The sequence below is a fragment of the Phoenix dactylifera genome, chromosome 18 (genome assembly GCF_051530095.1).
Source record: "Phoenix dactylifera cultivar Ajwa chromosome 18, Ajwa_hap1_PhDact_Kaust_v1.1, whole genome shotgun sequence".
Taxonomy (NCBI): domain Eukaryota; kingdom Viridiplantae; phylum Streptophyta; class Magnoliopsida; order Arecales; family Arecaceae; genus Phoenix; species Phoenix dactylifera.
Genome location: NC_143207.1, coordinates 19073698 through 19097408, shown reverse-complemented (window position 1 = coordinate 19097408; position 23711 = coordinate 19073698). Strand labels below are relative to the sequence as shown.

Below are 23711 nucleotides of genomic sequence, written 5' to 3'. Positions count from 1 at the left end.
AAGAGAAACAAAAAAGAAAAGAAAAGAAAAAGAAAAAGAAAAGAAAAGAAAGAAAATGAGAAGAGAAAAGAAAAGAGTGGGTTAACGGGCCGGAATCAGGTTCGGATCCGAAACACGTTAAGCCCAAATTAAATTGGGTCCGAATCCAATTAAGCTGAGTTGGTCTCAGCATACCTAATTGATTGTAAATCAGGCCCAGTTCAAGCCCAATTTAACTGACAGAAGGTCGAATTGACCTTGGGCTAATCCTGACTCAGACCCAAATGAGCCACGTTGACCAAATCAGAGGACCCAATTGGCTAGAAAAGGTTGGACCCAATTATAAACGAGGCCCAATCCTTTAATTAAAAACCCAATCAACCCAGGTGGACCCAATCTGGTTTTAAATCGAATCCCAAAGGCTTCAAATTGGACTTGGGCTAAATCCTTGGATAGGACCCAAGCAAGTAAGTTCATAGTATGATGAACTAAGAAATTTTATAATAAATGAAGGGGGAATAATGTAATCCCTATGATGTTGTTTTAGGTGATTGAGGATTAGTCACCTGGACTTGAGCAATTTGGAAAGCGAATTGAGGTAAGTAATCTATTTTAATCTTATTATGGATCATGTGAGTACTATGTTTATTAAGATTTTAAAGTGTTATTCGTGTATATATTTCATGAATGGGTGTATTATAAAATGTAAGTAATCTATCTTAACCTTATCGTAGATCCTGTATTATGTTTTATAAGATGAACCAGTGTTTTTCATACAATTTGAATTGTATACATGATTGGTGAGAAAGGTAAGTAATCTGCCCTAATCTTTATGGATCATACATGAAATTTAACATGTTATGCATGTACTGTAGGCTAAGAATGATATGTGTATCTGACATGCTCTAGTTACACAAGATGTGATGATATATGTTTTATATTCCGTTATGCCTACAAAATATTGGGATTATGTTACATGCTAAGATATGAGTTATGAAACATGAACATGAGTGGTACATGTCAGTCACATAATTCATAGTTGTGCACATATTATGTTTTCATAGCTCTTGTGATACATGCAAAATGAATGGAGTTCCATGTTATGATTTTTCTTAGCATGAGTGTAAAGAGTAATAATGATTTGCTCTAGCTGCATATTGCTTGTAAGGGGGTACCTAAGAACTACTAATGCTACGGGCCGAATGCAACTGAGCCGGCCTTGCCAGTGGCCGATAATGACTGAGCCAGCCCCGCCAGTGGCCGACTAATAACTGAGCAGGCCCCGCCAGTGACCATTAATGAATTCGCCGTAGCATCTATGAGGTACTACCTATACTGAGCATTATTTATGAACTCTTAAGAGCTACTGACCCAATGTAACTGAGCCGGCCTTGCCAGTGGCCGAGAATGACTGAGCCAGCCCCGCCAGTGGCCGCCTAATAACTGAGCCGGTCCCGCCAGTGGCCAAGAATGACTTCGCAGTAGCATTTAAGAGCATGACCACGGTATGCCGGGGGCACGGTTTCATGTGCATGTTTTATGAAAATTTTGTGATTTACAATACTGCTTTGTTTAAATTGCATACTTTATGAAAATGATATTTGAAGCATGATCATGAGGCTCGTTTCAGAGATTGGGTATATGAGGCGGGTGCTTCCAAATCCTGCAGATGTGTTTTTGGGGAGAAGCAAAATCGGTGAGGGGTGAAGGACGCTTGCGTGAAGCCCCGGAACCGGCCAACATCTGGCAGGGGAGCCCCGTGTTTCTCCCTCATATGGGCCCGATAGTCACGTGCCCTGCGCAGGCGGGCCGTGACATTTATGAACGTGCCTGACCAAAGCATACATTGTTTTACAACGAGTTTTTGAATATATCGTTATGAAATGTTGTATTTTGCTATAACCGATATCTCCTTTAAATTGCATACATATTATGCCATGAAGATGATTAGTTAAATATGCATGTCAGCTTCTCAAACCCTGCATAAACATGGTTGCCGTTATGTTCGATCCGGTAAGATTATGTATGATTACTTACTGAGCCGTGTAGCTCATATCCGTTCATTTACTTTTTCTTTCAGATCCTCACCACTGATAGCTGCCAGAGACACGTTAATTTGGTATCAGGGCTTCTGGGGTATAGCAAGTATACTTTTGTGTACATAAACTATGTAGAAGCTCTGTATTTGGGTACTGACCAGCATGTTGTACTAAGAATGCTTTCATATGAAAAGATTCGGTTGGTTTGACTACCCTATTACCCAGGTATGAGGCTGCGTGCTATTGCGGATAGTAGTCGGCAATAGCACGGCCGTGTCACAGATCCGGATCCGGGGCGTGACACTATCCCCAGTAACTTTACAAATAAAGTTCACTATTTTAAATTGAATAAGACTTATGAATGATGTTTTGATCACTTCATACGTGCTGGTCCAAATTTTAATTCAAGAAATGATCAAGTTTTATGCAAAAAAGAAATCATATAATTGGTTACTTTGCAGATATTTTGCCTGAGAGCTACGTATCGACTGTGACATCTTCATGTTAGGTGAAAACTTCCATTTTACTTGAAGTCTCTCCTCGCTCAATGGTGGATGTCTCTATTGTCTTTTACTGAAGAAAGATTCAGGTTGGGTAAAGCCAATGGTGCTCATTGGAATTGGAATTATTTTCTTGTTGGAAATTTCAGATATTGGCTTGAACAGACAAAAAGATACTGTTATAATCAAGGGCGGTCCAATCAAATAGTTAATTCATCAAATAGTTAATGCTGATCTTCAGAACTCAAATTTTCAATGTACCTGAGGTTCCTATGCGGCCCCCCCCCCCCCCCCCCCCCACACACACACACACACAAAAAAAAAAAAAATCTTGTAACTAGCAATTAAGACACCTGATATTGAACTAAAATAAGAGCCGACATGAATGGCACAAAAAATGTTATCTATTTGATAGCTTCACCAGGCAGATTTTTTAAGAAATTCTGTAGAAACGATCCGCTTTGTTCTTGTTTATCATGTTTGAGTTATTGTTGGATTTTCTTGCAAGAACAGTCTAATTTTGAAATTTTCATATATTTTTATCCTAAATTTTGCTTAAATGTGCATTATATGCTCAACAAATATATACATTCAATAATCAATAAAAAGCGCTCAAAAACTTAAAACTTATATGATGCAAATAGAAAATGAAAAAGAGGACCATTTTTGCAAAATTCCCACTGGTGAGATTATGAAGGGGTACAAAAGGAGCAAATGGGCAAGGAGCACCTGAAGGTTCAGCAGTCATTGGAACTGATCATATTTACTGATGTATCTCTCCATCTTACTTAAGTTGCAGAATTTTGAATCTAATAATGCAAAGTAGTAAGATCCATGGAACTGAGGTCATTCGATCTCAAGGGAAGCTAAACCTTCTACAGCAATGAGTTTCCACTAATGATAATGGGCCATCTTGGAGGGCCCCAGCAGCAGATGGTTTCCTGTCATTGCCTTTGGACCAATGCACACAACATGAAGCAGGACACACATCCTGTTGTAGCTGCTTGCTTCTATAATGTTGTACCTCAATTCTCTTTAGATGGAAGATAGACTTCCACAGATACTACAATCAGCTCAAAGTATACGCTTGTTCAACATCAAGATCACTACAGATGATCAAGCATTGGCTATACAAGGCTCCACCATTGGAGCTCACATCTCACTAAAGAAAATATCAAATGCTTTCTACCGAAAAAAAAAAAAGAAAGAAAATATCCAATGCTTGACTGAAACTAAAGATTACTCCTGGACACTGTGCATTGGATAAGACATCATCAAATGTCCCGAATGCGGAGCTGTTGTACACTTCAATTATGGGTAATGTAGTAAACCACTTAACTCCAGCATCCTTGAATACATAACCATAAAAAAAGGGGTAAAATGGGAGCAGTAACTACCAAGAACTAACGCCTGCAGCTATGACATCATTCAATTCATGCATGGTTAAATACAAGACAGATATGCTCAAGCTGTTGCACTAAAAATGCTAAAGAACAAAGAAAAAAGGAAAACATAAAAAAAAAAATCACAAGGAGCCTGCAATTAAGCCGAACCTGGCAATAAACTTCTTCTGACTGCATTTAAGCATCTCACTTAAGCTGCAACATATGTTCTTCTGCTTCAGCAGCTTCTGTCGAAACTCCAGACTCTTCTTGAGACCATGCCGAAAGAATTCAGGGCAATCTGCTATCTCGCTGATTTCCCTCCCCATTTCTTCTACCAAGAACCTGATTCTGGGTTCCAGGGAATTTTTGACACTCTTGATTAAAACAGGAGGATATCCAGCCACCAATACTACAATTTGTTCATCATAAAACCCACATCTCTTTAGGAAAGCTAAATTGGGTCTCAAAACCTTATTCACATCCCTACACAATACCTCTGGGAAATTCAGAACCACCCTTTGAAGATCAAACTCATTTAACCCTATTGACTTGAGAAACTCCGTTGTAGGCTGGAGCCGTTTCTCAACACTGTAACCCATAATGAACGGATTCTTCACCAAAATTTTTCCGATCATCCCTTCCTTATTAAGTCCTAAGCTTGCAAAGAAATCTACGATCTGAGAAAATTTGGTCTGAATGCTGTAACTGATGAGCCTTGGGTTGAGCAAGAGCAACCTCCGAAGTTGCTTTTCGGAGACGCCCAGTGCCTGGAAGAAGGCTAACAGCGGGCAAAGCTTCTCTTCCACACTGTGAGAGAGTATGTGGGGGAACTTGGTTATGGCCAAAGCAACATCACCAGGTTTTGTTCCCAAGGTTGCAAGGCATTGGACCATAGGCACAAGCTTCTCATTCAAGCCCAGAGTAAGGATCTTGGGGCACTTGGAAACAACACAGGGAAGCTTCCTCTCTCGAATCCCGATACTTTTCAAGTAATTCCAGTTCTCACAGGCTCTCTCGCCATCAGCGACCTCAAGCCACTTGCATCTTCTGAGCATTCCTTGTATGCTTTCATCATCAAACTCTTTCTCTCTCAAGAATGCTATCATACTAATTTTCTTGTCGCTGGTCCTTTCCATGGTTCCTATAACATAAACAGAAAAAAATTTAATATTGAGTACATATAACTTAATACCAAAATGGATTAATCAAAGCAGTGGATTTATCAAAGCAGCGGATCTAACTACGACAAAAATCAAATTATGATTCATGAACTAGCAACTGAGAGCAAGAACAAACTATCCAAAACAAAAAGAACACTGAACTGCCAGAATAGGGAGATTTTATTTCCCTAACTGAAGCTATGGTCCATAAATCAAAATTCCTAATCTGCTTCCACAAATCAGATAAATGAATCCAGTAACCAGAAACTCCGATTGGAAAACAAATGGATCATTGCCGTTATGAAGAAAACCAAATGAGATAAATAGACTCCAGTTCGCAAGGAGATAAATTATTAAATTCTTATTTTTTTAAGAACAAGGCTATATCAATCCTCTTATATTCGGTACTTCTGATGCTTCCTAAAACCCAACAATTTGAACAAGTTTTTGGTTTGAATAGTCGTGACTAAAATCTGAGATGGGCTATTTCCAAAGCAGTGCAGTTTGCTTTGCCTTTTAGTAGAAATCAAGAACCAAACCAAAATTCATGAACTCAAAACTAACATGAAGAAACCGTCAAACACCAAAGAGAATAAATTGCAAAACATTGGCAGCTATTCTTCTACCAATTGAAACTGGTGTGAAGTAAAATTCTTAAATTACTTTAAAAAAATTTCAGCATCCATAGTTTAAGCAAGGGATAACGCACCCTTAAATCGAAACCAAGAGATAAAATTTCAAGAATTAATGAAGTATAAACAACAAGCGCGAAAACAAAACAGGTGTTTGGTGTTGTCTAATAGGCGATCGACAGAAAGTGGTACAGAGTCGTCCTAGATTTCAAATAAAGCATGTTTGCAGTCCCTAATCTCACAGCTCGTATAACAGTTCCAACAATAGAGTAGCTTCAGATGATAACAGAAAGATTAAATAAGAAATGAAAACGAGAGCATAAGTCCACCAAAAGGGAGGAGGACGGGGAAGAAAAAAAAAACTCACCTTGTTGTGACGAATCTCCAGTCCAACCAAAGTTGCCGCCTGAACCCATGGCCGAAACTACTGGTTCTCCCTATCGCTGACAAGATGATTTGATGAAAGAGGCCTTATCCCTCCTCACGTTCTCATCATTTTTTCATGACCAAATTACCCTCGTACTCATGGCAACCTCCCTCGGAAAAAATCACCACACTTGTGGGTAATTCAGTAATTCCATAAATCCCGACAATTTTATCCCCCAAAACCCTAACCCCTTCTCTCTCTCTCTCTCTCGCTCGCTCCGTGAAGGAGAAGACAGCAATGCGAGGTAGGGTCAGGGTTTGCATGCTTCCCTGCAAGAATCTGTCCCATTTGCCCAAAGATTCGATATTGGAGAGCTCTTTGACCGGGGCTCTGCTCTTTCTCTCTGTATCCTATACCCTTCAGCACTGGCCCCAATAGGCCCATGAGAGGCGAGAGAGGAAGAGAGGACTCCTCAGAGGATCTCTTCCGCAAAAGTCTCAACTTTGGGGACGATGGCGAGGAGGAGAGGGCGGAAAAGACGAGGGCCTTTGAGAGGGGAGGGGAGACTCGACGAAGGATCCAAAGATCTGTTCCCCGAGCTCAAAGATCAGGACGGGATAATGGGTAGAGGTGGTCGAGCACCGGAGAGCCGAATCCCCAATAGACCCTTGAGGGGAGTAGGGAGAGAAGATTTCGGCCATTCTCGCTGGAAAATCGGGAATCGTGGTGAAGATTATAAAGAATTTTTTTTAGGACCAAAATCAGCGTCTCTATTCGCTGATGGGCCCAAGAGTGAAGAGAAAAATAAAGAATCAACCGACATCGGTGATCAGTCGAAGGATTCTGCTAAGATAGAGAAAGGAGGTGATAAGACTGGAGATACCCTCTTCAAAAAATTGAATCTTGGAGATGCTGGCAGTGGTGGAAACGTGGAGGTAGCTCCTCAGAAGAAATCGAAACAATCCTCTGGACCGGACTCTGTGGCGCTGGAGTCCGTTCCAGAAGATGCTGATGAAATTTTCAGGAAAATGAAGGAGACGGGTCTCATCCCTCTTTTCCTTTTTTTTTTATCCCTAATGCGGTCGCCATGCTTGATGGGCTCTGCAAGGATGGCTTGATTCAAGAAGCAATGAAGCTATTCGGGTTATTGCGTGAGAAGGGAACAGTCCCTGAGGTTGTGATTTACACGGCCGTTGTGGAAGGGTTTTGCAAGGCAGCAAAGTTTGATGATGCAAAGAGGATTTTCAGGAAGATGCAGAAGAATGGGATTGTGCCGAATGCTTTTAGCTACGCAGTTCTGATTCAGGGCTTGTGCAAAGGGGGGAAATTGGAGGATTTTGTTGAGTTCTGCATGGAGATGTTGGATGTTGGACATCTACCAAACGCGGCAACATTCACTGGTTTGGTTGATGGGTGTTGCAAGGACAAGGGGGTGGAGGAAGCTGGGAGCTTGGTAAGGACTTTGAGGGAGAGAGGTTTTGCTGTAGATGAGAAGGCTGCTAGAGTGCATTTGGACAAGAAAGGTCCATTGTCTCCAGTGGTTTGGGAAGAACTCACAGAGACCCTTTTGATCTCACTCTGGGTTTAACAGGTGAGTACAACCTTTAGTCCAGTTGCTATTGGTGTATTCTTCTTGATATTGTTCTCTGATTTTTAGTGTAATATCTAATGTCTGACTCTTTTGAAAAGTATTCATGAGACTCATATCGCATGTGTGAATTGTTATTGGGGCTAGAAATGTGATGGAGAGAGATGGAGTCATGAGGATTATGATACAGAAAATGATAAAACTTATATACAATTTGGTGTCTTTTAATAATTTCTGAAAACATCTTCTCATGTTTCTTTTCTCCAATATTTTTCATTGGCTTATGCTTCTCATAATCTCCATGAAGATGTGCCACTTTGAATTCACTAATGAAACTAGTTTGGTGCCACACTATCCTTTATGAAAAGAAGTATTTTCCCGAGTATGAAACTGGTTATTATTTTTGAAGAAATTCAGAAATCTTGCACCAAAACTATCAAGTTCCTCAAATTATTCGGGTTGACATGCTTTTGTTCCATAGTGCTGGTAATTCATGTGTTGAGATGATTGTGTAGACATAATCATCGGTGGTTGGCTTTATAAGTCAAGAATTCCAATCCATTCAAATCGATTGGCCCGCGATCCATCTCAATGAATCCATGTTACAGTATCTTAAATTTTTTAATCTTATATAAGTAGTTAAAATCTATCTGGTCTTGACACACGTCCGCACAGATCCTTGTATCATTATTTAACACAACGAAGAAAACGAGGGTCGTGATTTGGCTGTTGGATGGCTGTGAGGGAAGTAAAAAAGCAAGAACCCAGGTATTGAGACATGGCCAGTTGATGACATCACTCCTTGGTCAACCTACCAGCCCAACAATGTGCTCCTGGATTTGTACAGATCTTATACTCAAGCTTGACTTGACAGATTGTTTAGCAAACCAATCTTGGCCAATTGACCAATTTTACTCGGGTCATGTGAACAACCTGAAGCACGTTACTGTCTTGGTCATGTTTCAAAACAGACTGTTATAACAGTTTCAAAGGCCCCTATCTGGTTGGATGTATAGACCAAGATATTGTAAAAGCTACACATGTTGATGATACAAGGAAAATTGAGCTAAAGATCACTGCATCTGGTTATACATCACATACTGCAGAATTCATTTATTAATAACATCAGAATTCGATAAAAGGTAGCCCTGACAAAGGATGCTTAAAGATTTTGTTGAGCCCATGATTCCCATAATATCATTGTCACACATCGAATAGTCTAGCAGTCAAGATGATAGCCATGTTCCTTGAGTGATCGGATGCAGTCATCGAACATCTCCTCTATACCCTTAAACATGAAGCCCAAGTCCTGTATCTTAGATGTATCGAACACGTAGTAGGGTGTCTCTCCATAGTAGTTCTTGAAACTGCACACTTACAATTGATTACGATTAATTTCAATGACAGGTAATAAACTAATGCAGCCGTGATTAACTCTTTGAGAGAAATGAAAGGGCAAAGCACCACCTGTTTTTCGTTAAGAAAATGAAACAAAACTATGGTTGTTAGTTCTTGAAATGTGCAAATGCAAAATGTCTTGGTGAAAAAATGTTCGAAATGTGAACCTTTGGTGTAAATTTTGCTGCTATAATTATTTTTATTTCCTGTCCCATGCTTGTTGATTTTCTGCAACTGCAAATCAATACAATACTTCATATCCACCTTTCAGACTTGCTAGAAGTCTACTATTTTTTTTTATTTTTGCTTGAATTCTATTGGACTAGACTATTAGTATACGTTTCATGAATTTCAAAATCTCCAGATGCTATTTCTCAGAAGAAAAACCATATGCTGAATAATTTTGAGATGTCAAATTAGTAACTACAGCCACTAGGCAATCACTATAGGGATATTTCAGACAAATTGTAACCTCTGTAGGAATCTTGATTACTGATAATTCTAAGGCAATCAGGAAAATTAACCTTTTAGGGATGGGCAGTGATGGATAACGCTTTGCAAGTATGCCAGCTAATTCATGGTTATCAAGAACAGTAGAACTGCAGAGGTATCTCCCATGAGCTTTGGCGTCTTCATACACTAGAATGTGGCAGCGTGCAACATCATCGATATGAACATATCCCATTCTACCATGCAATGAAAACCTCTCATTGTCTCCTGCAAAACAATTTCTCTTAAAACCTCATGTGTACCAGAAATATAGATTAAAATATAGCATCAAGTATGAAATGGATAGCATTATGATGTGAGGCTACACTCTGAGGCTTTACATTGAAATTGTTCTTTGTTACTAAGCATCATTCAGAAATTTGCTTTTCAGATTTAAGATACTAAAAGATGTTCTGCTACTGAATTGACCTTTTTATTCCTCTTTTTGGATAAGGCTAAAAAAGGAGGACTTGAAGAATGTCATATGTGAGAAAGGGAACCATCATGGAGAACATTGTGGTTCCGGAAAATGGAAGAGGCCAAGGCCATGAAGAAAGGGAAAGGAAATCCTACTTAGTTTCCTCAATGAATGTTTTCCAAAAATAATTTATTGCTAAAATCGTCAAGAACTTTGTGAATTATCAATCAATTTTTTGTTTTTTAAACTAATAATTTCTTGATGACAACTTTGTGAAGTATTAGAAAGTTTTCTGCAAGAAGTTTTGTCTCTTGTACTAGCTCAAACATGCCTTAAGAAATACGGCAAAAAAAAAAATTAGCTTCTTCACAATTTGGATTACCTCTAAGCAAGCCAAGAACATCTGAAGCAGTTAAGCATAAGTTGCGGGGCAAACTGGGTCCTATGACAAATGCTGGAAGAACAGTCACAAGGTCGATGTTATTCTCCTTTGCAAATTCCCAAGCTGCCTTCTCTGCTAGAATTTTTGCCAGGGAATACCATAGCTTGAATAACAAAGAAAAGTCAATGTAAGGAAAAAGCAGAATATAGTCTGCTTCCTAACTAAGCACATAAGAACAAAATCATGATTCACTAGGTATAGCATCACTCATAACCTAAACGGAAAAGACCAATTTGTACATATTGTAACAGAGAAATATCTTGGATACAGTATCATATAAGGCATAAAATGATCCAATCTAGGGTACTCATCAGAAAATAGGATTTTGTGGTTCGAGTTTACCTGGAGCCTTTTGCAAAGCTCCAAAGAGCTCCATGATGTCTCATCCAATGGTATTTTAGGGTCGATGTCCTCTTTTATTCTTGCTGTAGATGATGATGATGTAAGAACAACCCTTTTAAGTGCTTGGTTCTTCTTGCATGATCTTAACACATTTAGGGTGCCATTGATTGCAGGATCCAAAATTCCAACCTGAAGGAACATAATTAACCACAATCACAAGCCTAGCAATTATTGTCAATGTTTTGAAAATCTGAGAAAATCAGATCTAAGATTCAGCATATTCAGAGAATTTTATCAATTTCTTGTTTTCTTGTACTAGTTTTCCACAGGTCATATGATGAATCTAAGGGAGAATGGAGTTTCTGTGAGCCTTTGCACCAAACTTCTAATTCTAGAAAGAACACAAAAAAAAAAAGACAAATACCAAGAATGTGCTGATTGACTCAAAGAATAGATATAAAATGCAATGCACATGCTAAAAGTACAGAGCAGCTGTCGCATGCCTTTGGATCAGAGTGGCCTTTGAGAACAGGAGATGCAATGTGGAAGACGCCCTTGCATCCCATGACAGCCTCATCAAAGCTGCCCTCTTCCATGAGATCAGCCTTCACAAGCTGGAGCCGCTCTTTTGCTCCTTCCAACTCCCAGAGGTGTGAAGTTTTCTTGTAATCTCCTATCAAAACAACTCATCTTATTTTATCCTATCTAACTAATCATATTTATGAAAACATGGTAACATAACTGTTATCAAAGAGTTCAGGTCCTAAAAAATGTGATGACAGAAAATTAACTAACAAAATGAAAATGAGAGTTACAAAGGAAGCTAAAGCACCTGGGTCTCTCACTGTTCCCCTCACATAGTACCCTGAATCAAGAAGTCGCTTAACAAGCCAAGAAGCAATAAAGCCGGAGGCACCTGTCACACATACTTTGCCTCTAGTGCCAGGGATCATGTCCATTATGTAGAAGTGAGAATGCACCTAAGCTCTGTTGCACCACAGCTTTGTATATATGGAGTGGCGGAGCGGCCACCAGACCCCAGAACCAGCAAAGGACAAGATGGGGTCTGTCATTCCATTTTTGTGATCATCATTTTTAAGTAATAAAGGGTGAGGTTGAAAGTAGATGAAACATTTACATTGGAGGGTCACTGTATTGAGAAAGTAAAATAAGTGGAAATGAGCTTGTCATGATACCATGCACCTTGTTCTTCAAGTTAGGTGTCCTTGGATCTATAAGCATAAATTAAGTCATAAGATTTTCATGCCATTCAGGGCAAACCTGTATTGCCCATAATCTCTGAAGTAACAGTATGTTGTACAGAAACACAAGATCAATTTTTCTTATGTCTGGGGAAGGCAAATGGCTGAACAAGTGAATGCTACATACTAGATATGAAATATTTCATAGTTTATTGCATCACCCTTCACTAAGCTAAAATAAAAACAAATGTACAAATTTCAGAAAGGTGTCTTGACTACAAGCTGAGTTATTAAAGGAACAAAAAGACTAGAAACATTTTGCTTAAAAAGGAATAGAAACATTAAAAGGTACTTACACGATCTTTCACAAAATTAACACATCATTTACAATTAGTTGTACAAATTGCATCTTCCAAAATTATTTAACCTCTGTTCTTCATACTATCAGAAACAATCTTATAACATATGTACTTCTCAACTGCACATGCCCTTCCCTAAGAAAAGCATCCTAATATGCTACCAAGAGGAAAACTGGAGGGACCATCTTGCAGGATTCAATTTGCCATCAATAAGAGAAATCTTGGGCATTCATATGTTATAATCTGTGGAGCAGGGAAAGCCTTCTGCCATCATAGATCCAGGAAACCATACTATTTCACATCAACTGAAGTCTGTTTCTGAATAACCAGACTAACTTTTCTAAACACTGAAACCAACAGCCCTCAACCCATTTAGCTTGGGCCTGCTTTATCCACAAAGTTCAACCTTTGTGCAGTCATAACTGTGTTACGATGACTCACAGTTTGGTTTCTTGGCTTCCAATGAGAGCATTTCAATTCATGTCTTGAGAGATCTGCACAACAATTAGCTAAGATTTTAAAATCTCCTGTGAGGTCTGCAAATCAAAATTTCTTGTTGTAACAATTCTTCTTCCTAAAATTTATAATAATATAAATATTATTTTTCATTCAATTTAAAGATCCTTTTAGTTCGGTCCGCAAATGGCATAAAAGTTAATGTATTATAAAGCCAAAACTTAACAAGTAAAATAGGCATACATGAAGATTATCTGAAAACTTTGAGGCAGCAAAAACATGAAAAACATTCAAGAATATTTAATGATGGTGCTATTCAGGGAAGAAAACATTAGCTAGCAATGACACTGAAAAACCTCAGCATGAATGGTGTCAAGAAGACATACAGCTAGGGTTGAAATAATTTGACGAAACCATTTTTCATGTCATTTAGCAAAAAGCATGACAGGTAGCCCTGGAAACAGAGGAGATGCTGAATTCATCAAATCCAAACTTCAGACGACCGAAATAAGATAAATCTTCAAAGAAACCAACATCACCACCAAACACCCCCTATTGAAAGCATCATAAGAATATTCATAGTAAAGCTCGATGATATAACTATACAATTTGATCAGAAACCAATAGCACTTCATCAATAAACTGCCAAGCACTTCCTCATATATTTGGTGTGAGCCATTAGTCCATAATGTAAAGTACAACCTTATCAAAAAAAACAAAGAAAGAAAGAAAGAGAAAGAAAAAAGATTCAGGCAAATAAGGTTACAAATCATTAGGACCAAACAAGTTCAAGCAGATATCTACCAAATTTAAGTAAGTCTTGCATGAAGGTTCGTGCAATGAAGTTCTGCGCGATAAGAATCAAATAACCAGTCAGATGCTAACTAAACTCAATCTCATCTTTCTACAGTAGAAGCCTGCAACTTTGAAGCAAGAGCTTCCAGGATTCCATCAAAGCTACTAAACCTCGAGCTCACGACATCCACACGAACCCCGAACCGCTCCACCCCTTTGGCCGTCACCGGCCCGTGCGCACCGACCAGCATCTCCCGCCACCGCCGTCTCACCTTCCCCCAATCCCACCCTGCCGCCTCCAACCCCTTCAACAGCCCCTCCACCTCCGCGGAGCTCGTGAACACCATCGCATCCAATGGTCCTTTCAACTTCATCAAACCTTCCGCGCACCCGGGCCCCGCCCACCGAGTCTCGTACGCCGGAACCCTCACCGGAATCCACCCCGCCGCCTCCAGATCCACGACAAAATTCGGGATCACCGGCGGTTCCTCCAGGTCGACGACGGTCGGCACCGGGCACAGGACCCTTCTCCCCAACCCGTCCCCTAGCGCCGCCACCAGACCCGCCGGGGAAGCGATCTCCGGCACAAGAACCTTAATCCGGCTAGTGTTCCGGCAAAGCCGGGAGAGGAACCCGCCCTCGTGGAGAAGCTCGGCATCTTTGCCAAGGGCGGCGACCGTGAAGGGCTCCTCAGCATCGGCGAGTGGCGGTGGACCGCCAGCGGCGAGGGCGAGGGCGAAGGCAGCGATGCCGGTGCGAGAGGTGAAGGCAAGGGCGGCGAAGGAGTCTAGGGTTCCGCCGCGGAGGTAGGGTTCGACGGCGGCGACGGTGCGGGGGGTGGGCTCGACGGCAACGGTGGGGACGGGGAGCGGGGCGGCGCCGCGGAGCTCGATGAGGCGGGCGAGACGCCCGGCGTAGGTTAGCGGGGTGGTGAAGGCGATCCGACGGCCGGAGAGGGGGTTTTGGGCGGGGATTGGCGGCGGGCCCACCGCCGTTAGGGTCGCCGTTATGACCGCCATCGCCTCTTTCCCTTTCTTTCCACGCCAGTGGAGGTATGGAATAATGGAATATGGATATCGTGCTGGAAGGGTCCGTCCACGTGTCGAGCAGCTATTCGTAGAAAGTTCTGTTTGCTGCATTTTGAAAGGTGGACACGTGAGCTGCACGCTAGGGTAACTTGATTGTTGCCCTGGAGGCTTGTTTGATTCACAGGAAGCATTTTTCCTTCTAGAAATATAATTTATGGAAAGAAGATTCCTAGAAAGAAAATGTCTGAGAATGTACTTTTGGCACGTTTGGTTAAACATAGAAAAGTGACAGATTTCTATAGTGTTTATGTTTGGTTGACCATCCACTTTCCTGAAAAAATTATGTGTAATTCCTATTACAACTTTAATAAAAATTAGATCTTTAATGTCTTTTTAATGCTGAAGGATATTTTTGGAAAAAAATAAAAATGGAGTGATAGGTTTCTCATGGAAAAGACTTTTCCATAAAATGTGGGAATTATATTCTCATGCGAATACAACTTTTTCATCTCTCTTCTTTGAAAACTCCAACCAAACAAGATGTATCTCATTACTTTTTCATTGACTACATTTTTTCCCTTCTTTTCTCGCGAACCAAACGAGCCCTAAGAGCAAAGATTTCATCTTATCATGCTTGCTTATGTCTTTTAGAACTATTTTGTCATGGTTGTCTAACTCTCGACATAAAAATAATCCAAATGAAACTGACTTTGCAAGGTCCTTAGTGTCTATTTTCTGAGAGCACCTTAGCACTCGGTTGAATCAAGATGGATCGGATTTGGTCAAAACTTAGGTTGAGATGGATCGAATTAGGTCAAAATGTGATTGATGATTAAGTATGATAGGGTACAATCAGGTTACGCAGAGCAAGCTACATGTTTTATGGGTAATGTAGAGGCTCCTCCCCAATGCTCTCGGTTCAAATATCCCTTTGATGGATTTCTTTCAACTGCCCTTGCTCATCCCTCACCATGAATGCACGAAATGAAGTGGCCTGAAAAATGAATAATGAAATGCATTGAACTCTCTATTATCTTCCTTTTTTGCAGATATTTGTTTCATAAATTTATCATGAAATCTCTAATGTATTGTGAGGAAAGGGTGAAGAATAATAATTTTTTCCAATGGTTATTCTAATTAGAAGTATCATAAATTTGTCATTGGCCTTTTTCACTAAACTGTTCCATGGTGATTGAGTTGTTCAGCATTTGTTACAACCATAAGACTTTTAAGAATTGTTCATAAATTGTTTGTGAAATAATTATAAGTAATTGAGTATGATGATAATCATCATTGATGCATCTTATGTCTTTGACTTTTTGGTGCTTCCTGAAAAGTATAGAAATATGGCTGAGAATAGCCACCTATTGATGTAAGAACGTTCATTTCCCTTTGCAAAACTCTTCGTGTGGATCTGGGAGCAATTGGACTTGGGTTGGTACTTTGACCAATAGAGATTTTGTGAGCTAGATCAGAGTGGGTTGTCTGGATCAACTTAAGTTTTTTATGGGCAGTTAACACCTTGTTTAATATGACTGAAAGAAATGGATGGAAGATAAGAGAGAATGAGCAAAGGAATCGAGTTTCTTTAGACAGGTTAAGAAAATAAGAGAAGGAACCGAAAGGGGAAAAAAAATAGAGAGAGAGAGATGGAGAGAAGTGCACATTTCTTCTCTCCAAAAGTGGAGAGATTCTAATAGAAAATAAATGAGATACTTTGGCACCACTTTTATTTTTTATTTTTATTTTGAAAACAAAATCATAGAAAAATAGAGTAAAAAAATTATTGCTGTTTTTTATTTTAAAAAAAGATTTTTGTTATTAAAAAAAATGTACATAAAAAATTCTTACTTTTACTATTTTGAAAAATAAGGAACTTATGTCTTTTACCACTACTATCGACACTATCTCTATTGATATTTCTATTGATATTGCTATTACTGTCACTACTATTGTAATTATCTTCACTACCACTAATGCAATCGCCACTGCTTCTGTTGTTGTCTCTACCACTATAATCATTATTGTCGTCATCATTTTCAATACCACTATCATCACAAACTACTATCATCCCCATCAAAATTATTGCTACTGTCAACAATACTAGAATAGTTGTAGCCGCTAACCCCCACCACCACTACCGCATTACCACTGTCATTATGACCTCTATCATACCACCACCATCATCAAAATCATCATTACCATATTGCATTGGTGCCCACACCAATGTTGTCGTTACCATCATCACTACCGCTACAACTTCTATTATCTTTGCCGCTATCACCATATCAACCACCATCATCATATTTATATTATTAAAAATAATTCATAATACCAATTATATTTTTTATTTAAGATAAATTTCAAAAAATATAATTTTTAAAATATGGAAATAAAAATGATGTCAAATAAATAGGTTAATATTTAAAATAATAGGATAAATAGGTCAATATTTTAAACACCCCTTCAATTTTTTGCCATTATACTTATATTCCAAAAATTATATTTTTTCAAATAAATCTCAAAACTTACGAATTAGTTGCGATATGCCCCAATTGTCCATCTCTGTCAAGATCCATAAACACATGATTATCACATGAGATAACTTCAGACATGAAATGCTAATATTACCCTTGTTGACTGGATTAAAAGAAGTAATATATTTTGGCAAGAACGGAAGGAGATCATGTGGCGATCATGTGACTCCTTCAGTTTCTTTTTTTCTTTCTAAACAGAGGCTTCCCAATCCAATTGAGTCCGGTTAAGAGAGAGAAGAAGATAGAGCGAAGGGCAGAAAGAGTGGAGGGAGAAGAGAAGAACCTAAAAATCATTATAGCTTTAAGCATGAATTCTGTCCAAAGTCCGACGAAAGTTTCCGTATCTCTTTTCCATTTTTTGCAACTGTAGGTTGAGGGCTCCATTGAAGATCATGGACCACAACCAATCCTAGATAGCAGTTTTATGGGTGCTCCATGTACGAGGTAAGAAAATGATATAGTTTTTAACTGATTTTCAGAGCAAGAGCTTTTACAAATCTTTTGAATATGGTAACGCAAGTAAGAAGAGGATGTGGTTTTCTTTAATGGCAAAATCCTCCATCCTCACCATGCTCTACATAGGTGATTTGCAAGTTGATGCAGAAAAATAGGAATCTAGAGAATGAGATCTTGGCTATAGATTAAGAAAAAAATGTTTGACATGGTGCCTAATTTCTTTCTGGATGGTCACAAGAGGTTTGTTAGTATTGAAATGGAGCAGTGCAAAGTGGGATGGGATGGTTAATATGAAGGGCCTTATCTCATAAGCAATTGTAGATGTAGTAGTCAGGAGAGAGGCTAAGTGTAACTTTTTAAAAATTTTAGGGTTGAAGTGTTACCTTTTTAAAGTGTAACTTAAATGGAAAGTATGCGCTGTTTAATCAAAAATTAACTTATCTGTGCATGTTTGCAATACCCAATGGCATTGTAGATTGATGTTACTTAAACTAGCAACACATTGACTAAGGAATCTTGGAAATACGACACCTAGATTATACAATATTTGAGGGATAATCCCACCTCATGAACCTTTCACATTCTAGAGGATGGAGGCAATACTCTGTTGTAGAAACTATGGTTCTTGCATATTCTTAATAGTTAGAAGAGTACAATGAATATAGGGCTTTTCTACCTCCCAAAGCTATTTTTTTTTTACAGCATCATATATTCAAACCAACTAAATGACATACTTAGCAGTGTTCAAATGAAAATACACATAATCTTATAATCCTCTTGCCTATTTGAGGGTTTTGGGGATAGCTTCTGACTTGAGCACGCTGACACATCGGTGGGGCATGACTTCCACCTCAGGCACGTAGATAGAAGGAGTGGAAGAAAGGTAGCAAGAAGGGCGACAGTCAGTGGGGGAATGAGAGGGTCGGAGTTGAAATAGACGGGGAGGAAATGAGAGCAAATGGAGATGGAGGAGAACTTAATCGGGCTGAGAGAGTTATGCATCAGATGCCCGAACAAAGTGGAGGAGGAAAGGCGAGAGATAGCTCTAGTGCTTGGCTAGATGGGGGAAGAAAAGATGGTAGGTAGGAACTATGGATCAGTAAAGTGTTAGGTATTTTTTCTTCTAAATTGCATTTTAAAATAAGAAGCTAACTTAATAATTTTCTGCTCTGACATTAACGATGTTAAAACATCGGTTGTGGCACATTGCAATCAATTTGTAACTTTCGAAGTCTAATTGAAAAAATTAGAACTTTTGGGATATAAGTACAAATGGCAAAACCTTAAGAATGTTTCTATAATTTGTCTAAAAAATAATGCAGTTAACTTTATCTCATAAGAAATAAAATTGTCTGCTAGTAGTTTCTCCTCTCTGTTTACTTTTCATTTGTATAATTTGTCTCACCAATCTTCGGAAGGTCAACCAAACAGCGAATAGCAAGTGAAGAAACAGTAAAAAATATATATATATATATAAAAAGGGTAAAGCAGCCTAATAAACTTACAATTGTATTATTTATAAGTTGATTACAATTTTATCCAGGGAAGAGCCTCCACCTTAAGACAGATTAGAGCCGTTTTTGGTATATGTTAGGTCCTTACCAACATATGCGCTATCTAGTTGTTAATTGCGTCAAAACGGAGAAACAAAATGATCGTAGAAGACGGAAACAGAAGTGTACTTATCAACAGTAGAAAACCAAATCAGGAGCGTACAAATCAACTAAATTCGCTCCTCCCTGTCTCCAAGCCGATCCTTTCCCCTTTTCGTAATCTTTTTTCCCTCCACTCTTTCTTTTCCGATCCCGCGGTTTCCTCTTCCCTCTCGGCGACGCCGCCCAGATACCCCAGCCGGTCCTCTTCGATTCGCAACCCAATCTTTCCAGTTCCTCTCTCTTATCTCCGATTCGCTAGACTTCTCTAACCCTCGTTTCCTCTCTTTTCTCGCAGATGGAAGAGAATCTCTTTCGGCAACTGCAGCAAACCCTAAACGACGATCCGAACAACCCCACCCACCACTACAATCTCGTAGCCCTCAATCCCTCCTCCTCCTCCTCCTCTCTCTCTCTATTGCCTATCGTTTATCTCTTTTTGGTGAATTTTATGGATTTTTTGTTTTTTTTCAGGGTCTCTTCTTGTGGAAAAAGTGGGAAAGAATAGATGGAGAGGAATCGAAGAAATACAAGGAGAAGGCAGCTGAGCATTTCTTGGCCTGTGCGAAGCTGAACCCCAGTGAAGGTGCCGCGTTTCGGTTCCTAGGGCACTACTACAGCCAGGTCTCGGCAGACGCACAGAGGGCTTCCAAGTGCTACCAGAGGGCTGTGACCCTGAATCCCGATGATTTTGAAGCCGGTGTGAGTGAATCAGAGTTTTCGTTTCAAGAAATTGAGTTAAAGTTAGCGCCTTTTGGTGGTTTTGTGCTTTAAATGGCTGCTGTTGATTTTTTTTTTGTGCCTTCAGGAAGGGCTGTGTGATTCGTTGGATGAAGAAGGAAAGGAAAGTTTGGAGATTGCTTTGTGTAAAGAGGCATCTGGGAAGTCCCCGAGAGCTTTTTGGGCGTACAGGAGATTAGGATACCTGCAGGTCCTCATATATATTGATCATTGGTTTCATTTTTCTTTCGTTTTATTATGTGGTCATTCAATTCGTATCATTGGTTTGTTGGTGGTGTTACTGTCCTTTTTTTTCCTGCTTGCATTTCCATTATATAGTCAAGGGAAAAAAGCTATATGCACCTTGAAAGTAGACCCATAGAGGACTTCCAGTTCCCACTGGAGTGCAATGTAAAACACCCTTCCTGTGAGAGGGCCTCTCACCCGACTTGTTGTTTACAGATTTACAATTTATTTTACTAAATTTCTTATTTACCATATAAAGAAATTTTGTTGGTCTAATACATTATGGTCGTGTAATTTTTTTCAGGTTCACCAAAAGAAATGGTCAGAGGCAGTACAAAGCCTTCAGCATGCAATACGGGGATATCCAGCATGCGCCGATTTGTGGGAAGTACGTGTTGTATTGGTCTTACTAGTTGTTTTATTGTCGTTTTGTTTGGTTCAATATGTTCCTAAACTCACAAATTGTATGATTACAGGCACTTGGTCTTGCATACCAATGCTTGGGCATGTTTACTGCAGCGATAAAGGTATCATTCTGCTATTGTCTAGACAAATGTCTGGCTTTACCATTTATGGTAGTTGTTATGATATTATTTCCTAAAAACACATTTTTCTTCATAACATAAGGTGTCTAACTGCAACCAAATCCATCAGATAGGATTTCATGTTTTTCTGTACCATGTTTTGACCTGTTTCTATTTTTGTAGGTCGTTTAAAGTTCTTGAAGTGATTAATTTAATTGCTTACCGAGTAGATTTCTGACAGACAACTTTATAGTACTAGTCTGCAATATGCTTGAAAAAGATATGCATAGCAATGGCTTTACAAAAATGGTGAAAGTCTAGCCATATTGATTCTTCAACCATTGTCGGCAACTTCTAAGTTTTCTGTTTGGTAGTTAAATTGCTAATAAAATACAGGACCTGCAGTTGCTGAGGTATGAAAGACCAAATAGAAAAACAAGAAAAATGAATTTGTAGAATGGTTGCTGTTTAGGTACTTCTGACAGGTGAACTGTGTTAATGGACATTATATGATATGGATATAAAGTTTTCAACTTAATGTTGTTCAAGTTCACTTAGTGCATCAGCTTCTTTTCCCCTTCAAGCTAGTTATGAATGCACGCTTTATTGAAGAGAAAGAAGCATTTAATGGATAGTTGGAATCCAATTAATTGGGATATTTTGGAGTGGATATGTATGCGGTGTGTTCAGGAGGAGCATTTGATGATCAGATCTGATTTGATAAGTGTACTCCGTATGTTAGTTTATGTATCAGTCTCCTTTCTTCTTAATTGTTGATTGGATAGTGAATATGGAGAGAGCTGCATTTACAGAAGGGTGTAACTAGACAAGCAAAGCAAATTGGACTTTGACAAAGGGTTGCTACAAAGCCTTTCTTATTATACAAGGGTGAGACTATAAAAAGAAAAACATGTCAGTGGCCTTTTCAATTATAAAGAAATCCTTTACTCAAGCAGCAAGTCAATTTCCATGGAAACTATACTAGATTGTTTGACTATATTCTTAAATGATTTTTACAGATGGATACTAAATTAGTTTCCTTTAAAAATTGTATCTGCCTGGGATTAGTTCCCTGGCCTGTGAGGCTTTTCGTTCTCTGGAGTATCTTATGCAGTTTGAGAAGGATATTGTGGTTCCTAATAAAACAAATATACTTATTAAAAGGTAAGGAGGCTGGTTGACATTGAGTCAATTATTGGAGGATATTATCTTTCTCACTTTACAATTAATGCTTTTGTCAAAATATCATGTAGTTGCTTTACTGCAAAAAGTATCCATTGAAACTCAAGCTTTGAAGAACAAATCAGCAGAATAATTTGACTGGCTTTTGTTCTGTCCTTTCCTTTTTTCATTTTTTTAAGTTCAGTGTTTGAAGTAGTTTAGGTGTGCTTGGAATCTCAAACTTACTGAGACTACAGAGCACAGTTGAGAAATTGAGGGGTTGAGTTTGATCAGTTCCTGATGATAGCTCTTACTAGTGCCCATGTATTTTTATTTCTTAACTTGTATTCTGATTCGTGCTGATTTTGTTTCTCTTAACAGTCTTACGGACGAGTCATTGAATTGGATGACTCAAGAGTATTTGCACTGATAGAAAGTGGGAACATTCAGCTTATGCTCGGTTCATTTAGAAAAGTAAGACCTTTTCTCCTTCATATCTTAGTTTCTTTGACAAAATTGAGATTCATATTTTCTGTTTTGAACTTTTACAAAGCTATTTGGGCAAGATTTAGTCATGGGCAGGTGCGTTTCCTATAGAATATATTTGACAAAACTATTTTTCTACATATAAGTTCTCCTGAAACTCTATATTTTGAGAAAATATATATGAGCATTCCCTGGTCTTCGAGTTGATTTTTTTTAAATGGTCATTTCATCTGTTTCATTCTATTTTTCTTGCTCCTTTTATTTAAAACTTACGCTTGCCTTTAAAGGGCCTTGTCTGAGACTCCTGACCATGGATTATTATTTTTTGCTCCTATTACAAAATATGATCTGTGGATTTTTTTTAAATTTTGTGGATTGAGGAAATCTATTTTGGTTTATGTAGTTTTCTTCCATAAAGCAGGTTTTAACATGTTGCATTTTGTGTTATGCTCTTTCTTGCATTGTCCGAGTTTCATATAATGTAGAACTTCAGATACCTGCACTAACAATGTTTTATCCTGATATAATATTTTATAGGGAGTTGAGCAATTTCGGCATGCTTTAGAAATAACACCTCATAATGTATCCGCACACTTTGGACTTGCTTCTGGGCTGCTTGCGTGGTCGAATGATTGCATAAATTCTGGAGCATTTGGTTGGGGTGCTTCTCTGTTATTGGTTAGTTGTTAACATGCTGTCAAGCCTATGCCATTACTTTTATTATAACAGTTTACATGATGTAACTTGATAAACCCTTCGAGAGTGTAGGAAGCATCAGAAGTTGCAGAAGCGAGTATCCGTTTATCAGGAAATATATCTTCTTCTTGGAAATTGCATGGGGATATCCAGGTATGTGCTGGAAATGTTGCTCATTGCAGCTTTCCATTCTGAAGTTAATCTCTTTGATAATTCCTTCTTGGTTCCGAAACTTATGCATACACTGATGTTACTTTAGAGGCTTAAATATGACTTGTTAATTCTAGTCATAGAGGCAACTTATAGTTGCAACTTGTCATCCCCACATTTCAGCTGGGATTAACGTGACTTTAAATACTTGTAACGATGGCAACTAATTATTGCAACTTTACATACCCTATTTTATCTAGATACTTAGCTTGGAAATTCTTTCTCTGGTTTGTGGGCTGCATCTTGTTTCCTTTACTCACATTCACTATTTTGAACACTTTACATGTTAATCTTGCATATCTGGGGTGCACACTCTACCTTTTATGTACCATGCATGTGATGAACTTTCATTTATTGCAAATACTAAAATCTGATATGACTTACTTGTCTTTCTAATTATCCTTCATAATACTGGTTTTGGTACCAATACTCGTACCATGCTGG

General features: G+C 38.8%; 5 protein-coding genes across 7 annotated transcripts in view; 2 read left to right on the top strand and 3 right to left on the bottom strand.

Moving 5' to 3' along the window:
- Window positions 1-3797: 3797 nt before the first annotated feature.
- PDE191 (Mitochondrial transcription termination factor family protein) lies at window positions 3798-7620 on the bottom strand. The gene is made up of 2 exons (XM_008800932.6): window positions 6063-7620; window positions 3798-5044 (listed from the first exon to the last, which is right to left on the bottom strand). The coding sequence occupies exons 1-2, from the start codon at window positions 6109-6111 to the stop codon at window positions 4044-4046; spliced, it is 1050 nt and encodes a 349-aa protein (XP_008799154.3). The 5' UTR covers window positions 6112-7620; the 3' UTR covers window positions 3798-4043.
- LOC103713879 (uncharacterized) lies at window positions 6575-10128 on the top strand. The gene is given in 3 exon segments (XM_089928512.1): window positions 6575-7129; window positions 7132-7653; window positions 9992-10128. Coding segments are annotated over 2 exon segments (1074 nt in total). The 3' UTR covers window positions 7651-7653; window positions 9992-10128.
- Window positions 8715-11837, bottom strand: LOC103713878 (dihydroflavonol 4-reductase-like1). Of its 2 annotated transcripts, XM_008800930.6 has the most exons (6): window positions 11572-11837; window positions 11243-11412; window positions 10740-10928; window positions 10338-10500; window positions 9573-9765; window positions 8715-9017 (listed from the first exon to the last, which is right to left on the bottom strand). In XM_008800930.6, exons 1-6 carry the CDS (start codon window positions 11696-11698, stop codon window positions 8870-8872), a joined length of 990 nt encoding a protein of 329 aa, XP_008799152.4. In that variant the 5' UTR covers window positions 11699-11837; the 3' UTR covers window positions 8715-8869. The 2 variants fall into 2 exon arrangements, with proteins under 2 accessions (XP_008799152.4, XP_017699941.4); XM_017844452.5 differs by lacking the exon at window positions 8715-9017 and having other exon boundaries at window positions 9269-9765.
- Window positions 11838-12123: 286 nt separating this feature from the next.
- On the bottom strand, window positions 12124-14593 carry LOC103713881 (uncharacterized). The gene is made up of 2 exons (XM_008800933.6): window positions 13561-14593; window positions 12124-12794 (listed from the first exon to the last, which is right to left on the bottom strand). Exon 1 carries the CDS (start codon window positions 14568-14570, stop codon window positions 13653-13655), a length of 918 nt encoding a protein of 305 aa, XP_008799155.4. The 5' UTR covers window positions 14571-14593; the 3' UTR covers window positions 12124-12794; window positions 13561-13652.
- A 4598-nt stretch (window positions 14594-19191) lies between these two features.
- Window positions 19192-23711, top strand: part of LOC103713882 (Tetratricopeptide repeat (TPR)-like superfamily protein) — a 36533-nt gene continuing 32013 nt past the window's right edge. For both annotated transcript variants that reach the window (XM_008800934.6, XM_089928500.1), the window contains exons 1-9: window positions 19192-19426; window positions 19523-19600; window positions 19699-19926; window positions 20033-20155; window positions 20495-20578; window positions 20667-20717; window positions 22257-22349; window positions 22899-23039; window positions 23130-23210. In XM_008800934.6, coding sequence (XP_008799156.4) covers window positions 19523-19600; window positions 19699-19926; window positions 20033-20155; window positions 20495-20578; window positions 20667-20717; window positions 22257-22349; window positions 22899-23039; window positions 23130-23210 — 879 coding nt within the window. In that variant the 5' untranslated portion in view covers window positions 19192-19426. The remainder of the gene's footprint in view (window positions 19427-19522; window positions 19601-19698; window positions 19927-20032; window positions 20156-20494; window positions 20579-20666; window positions 20718-22256; window positions 22350-22898; window positions 23040-23129; window positions 23211-23711) is intronic.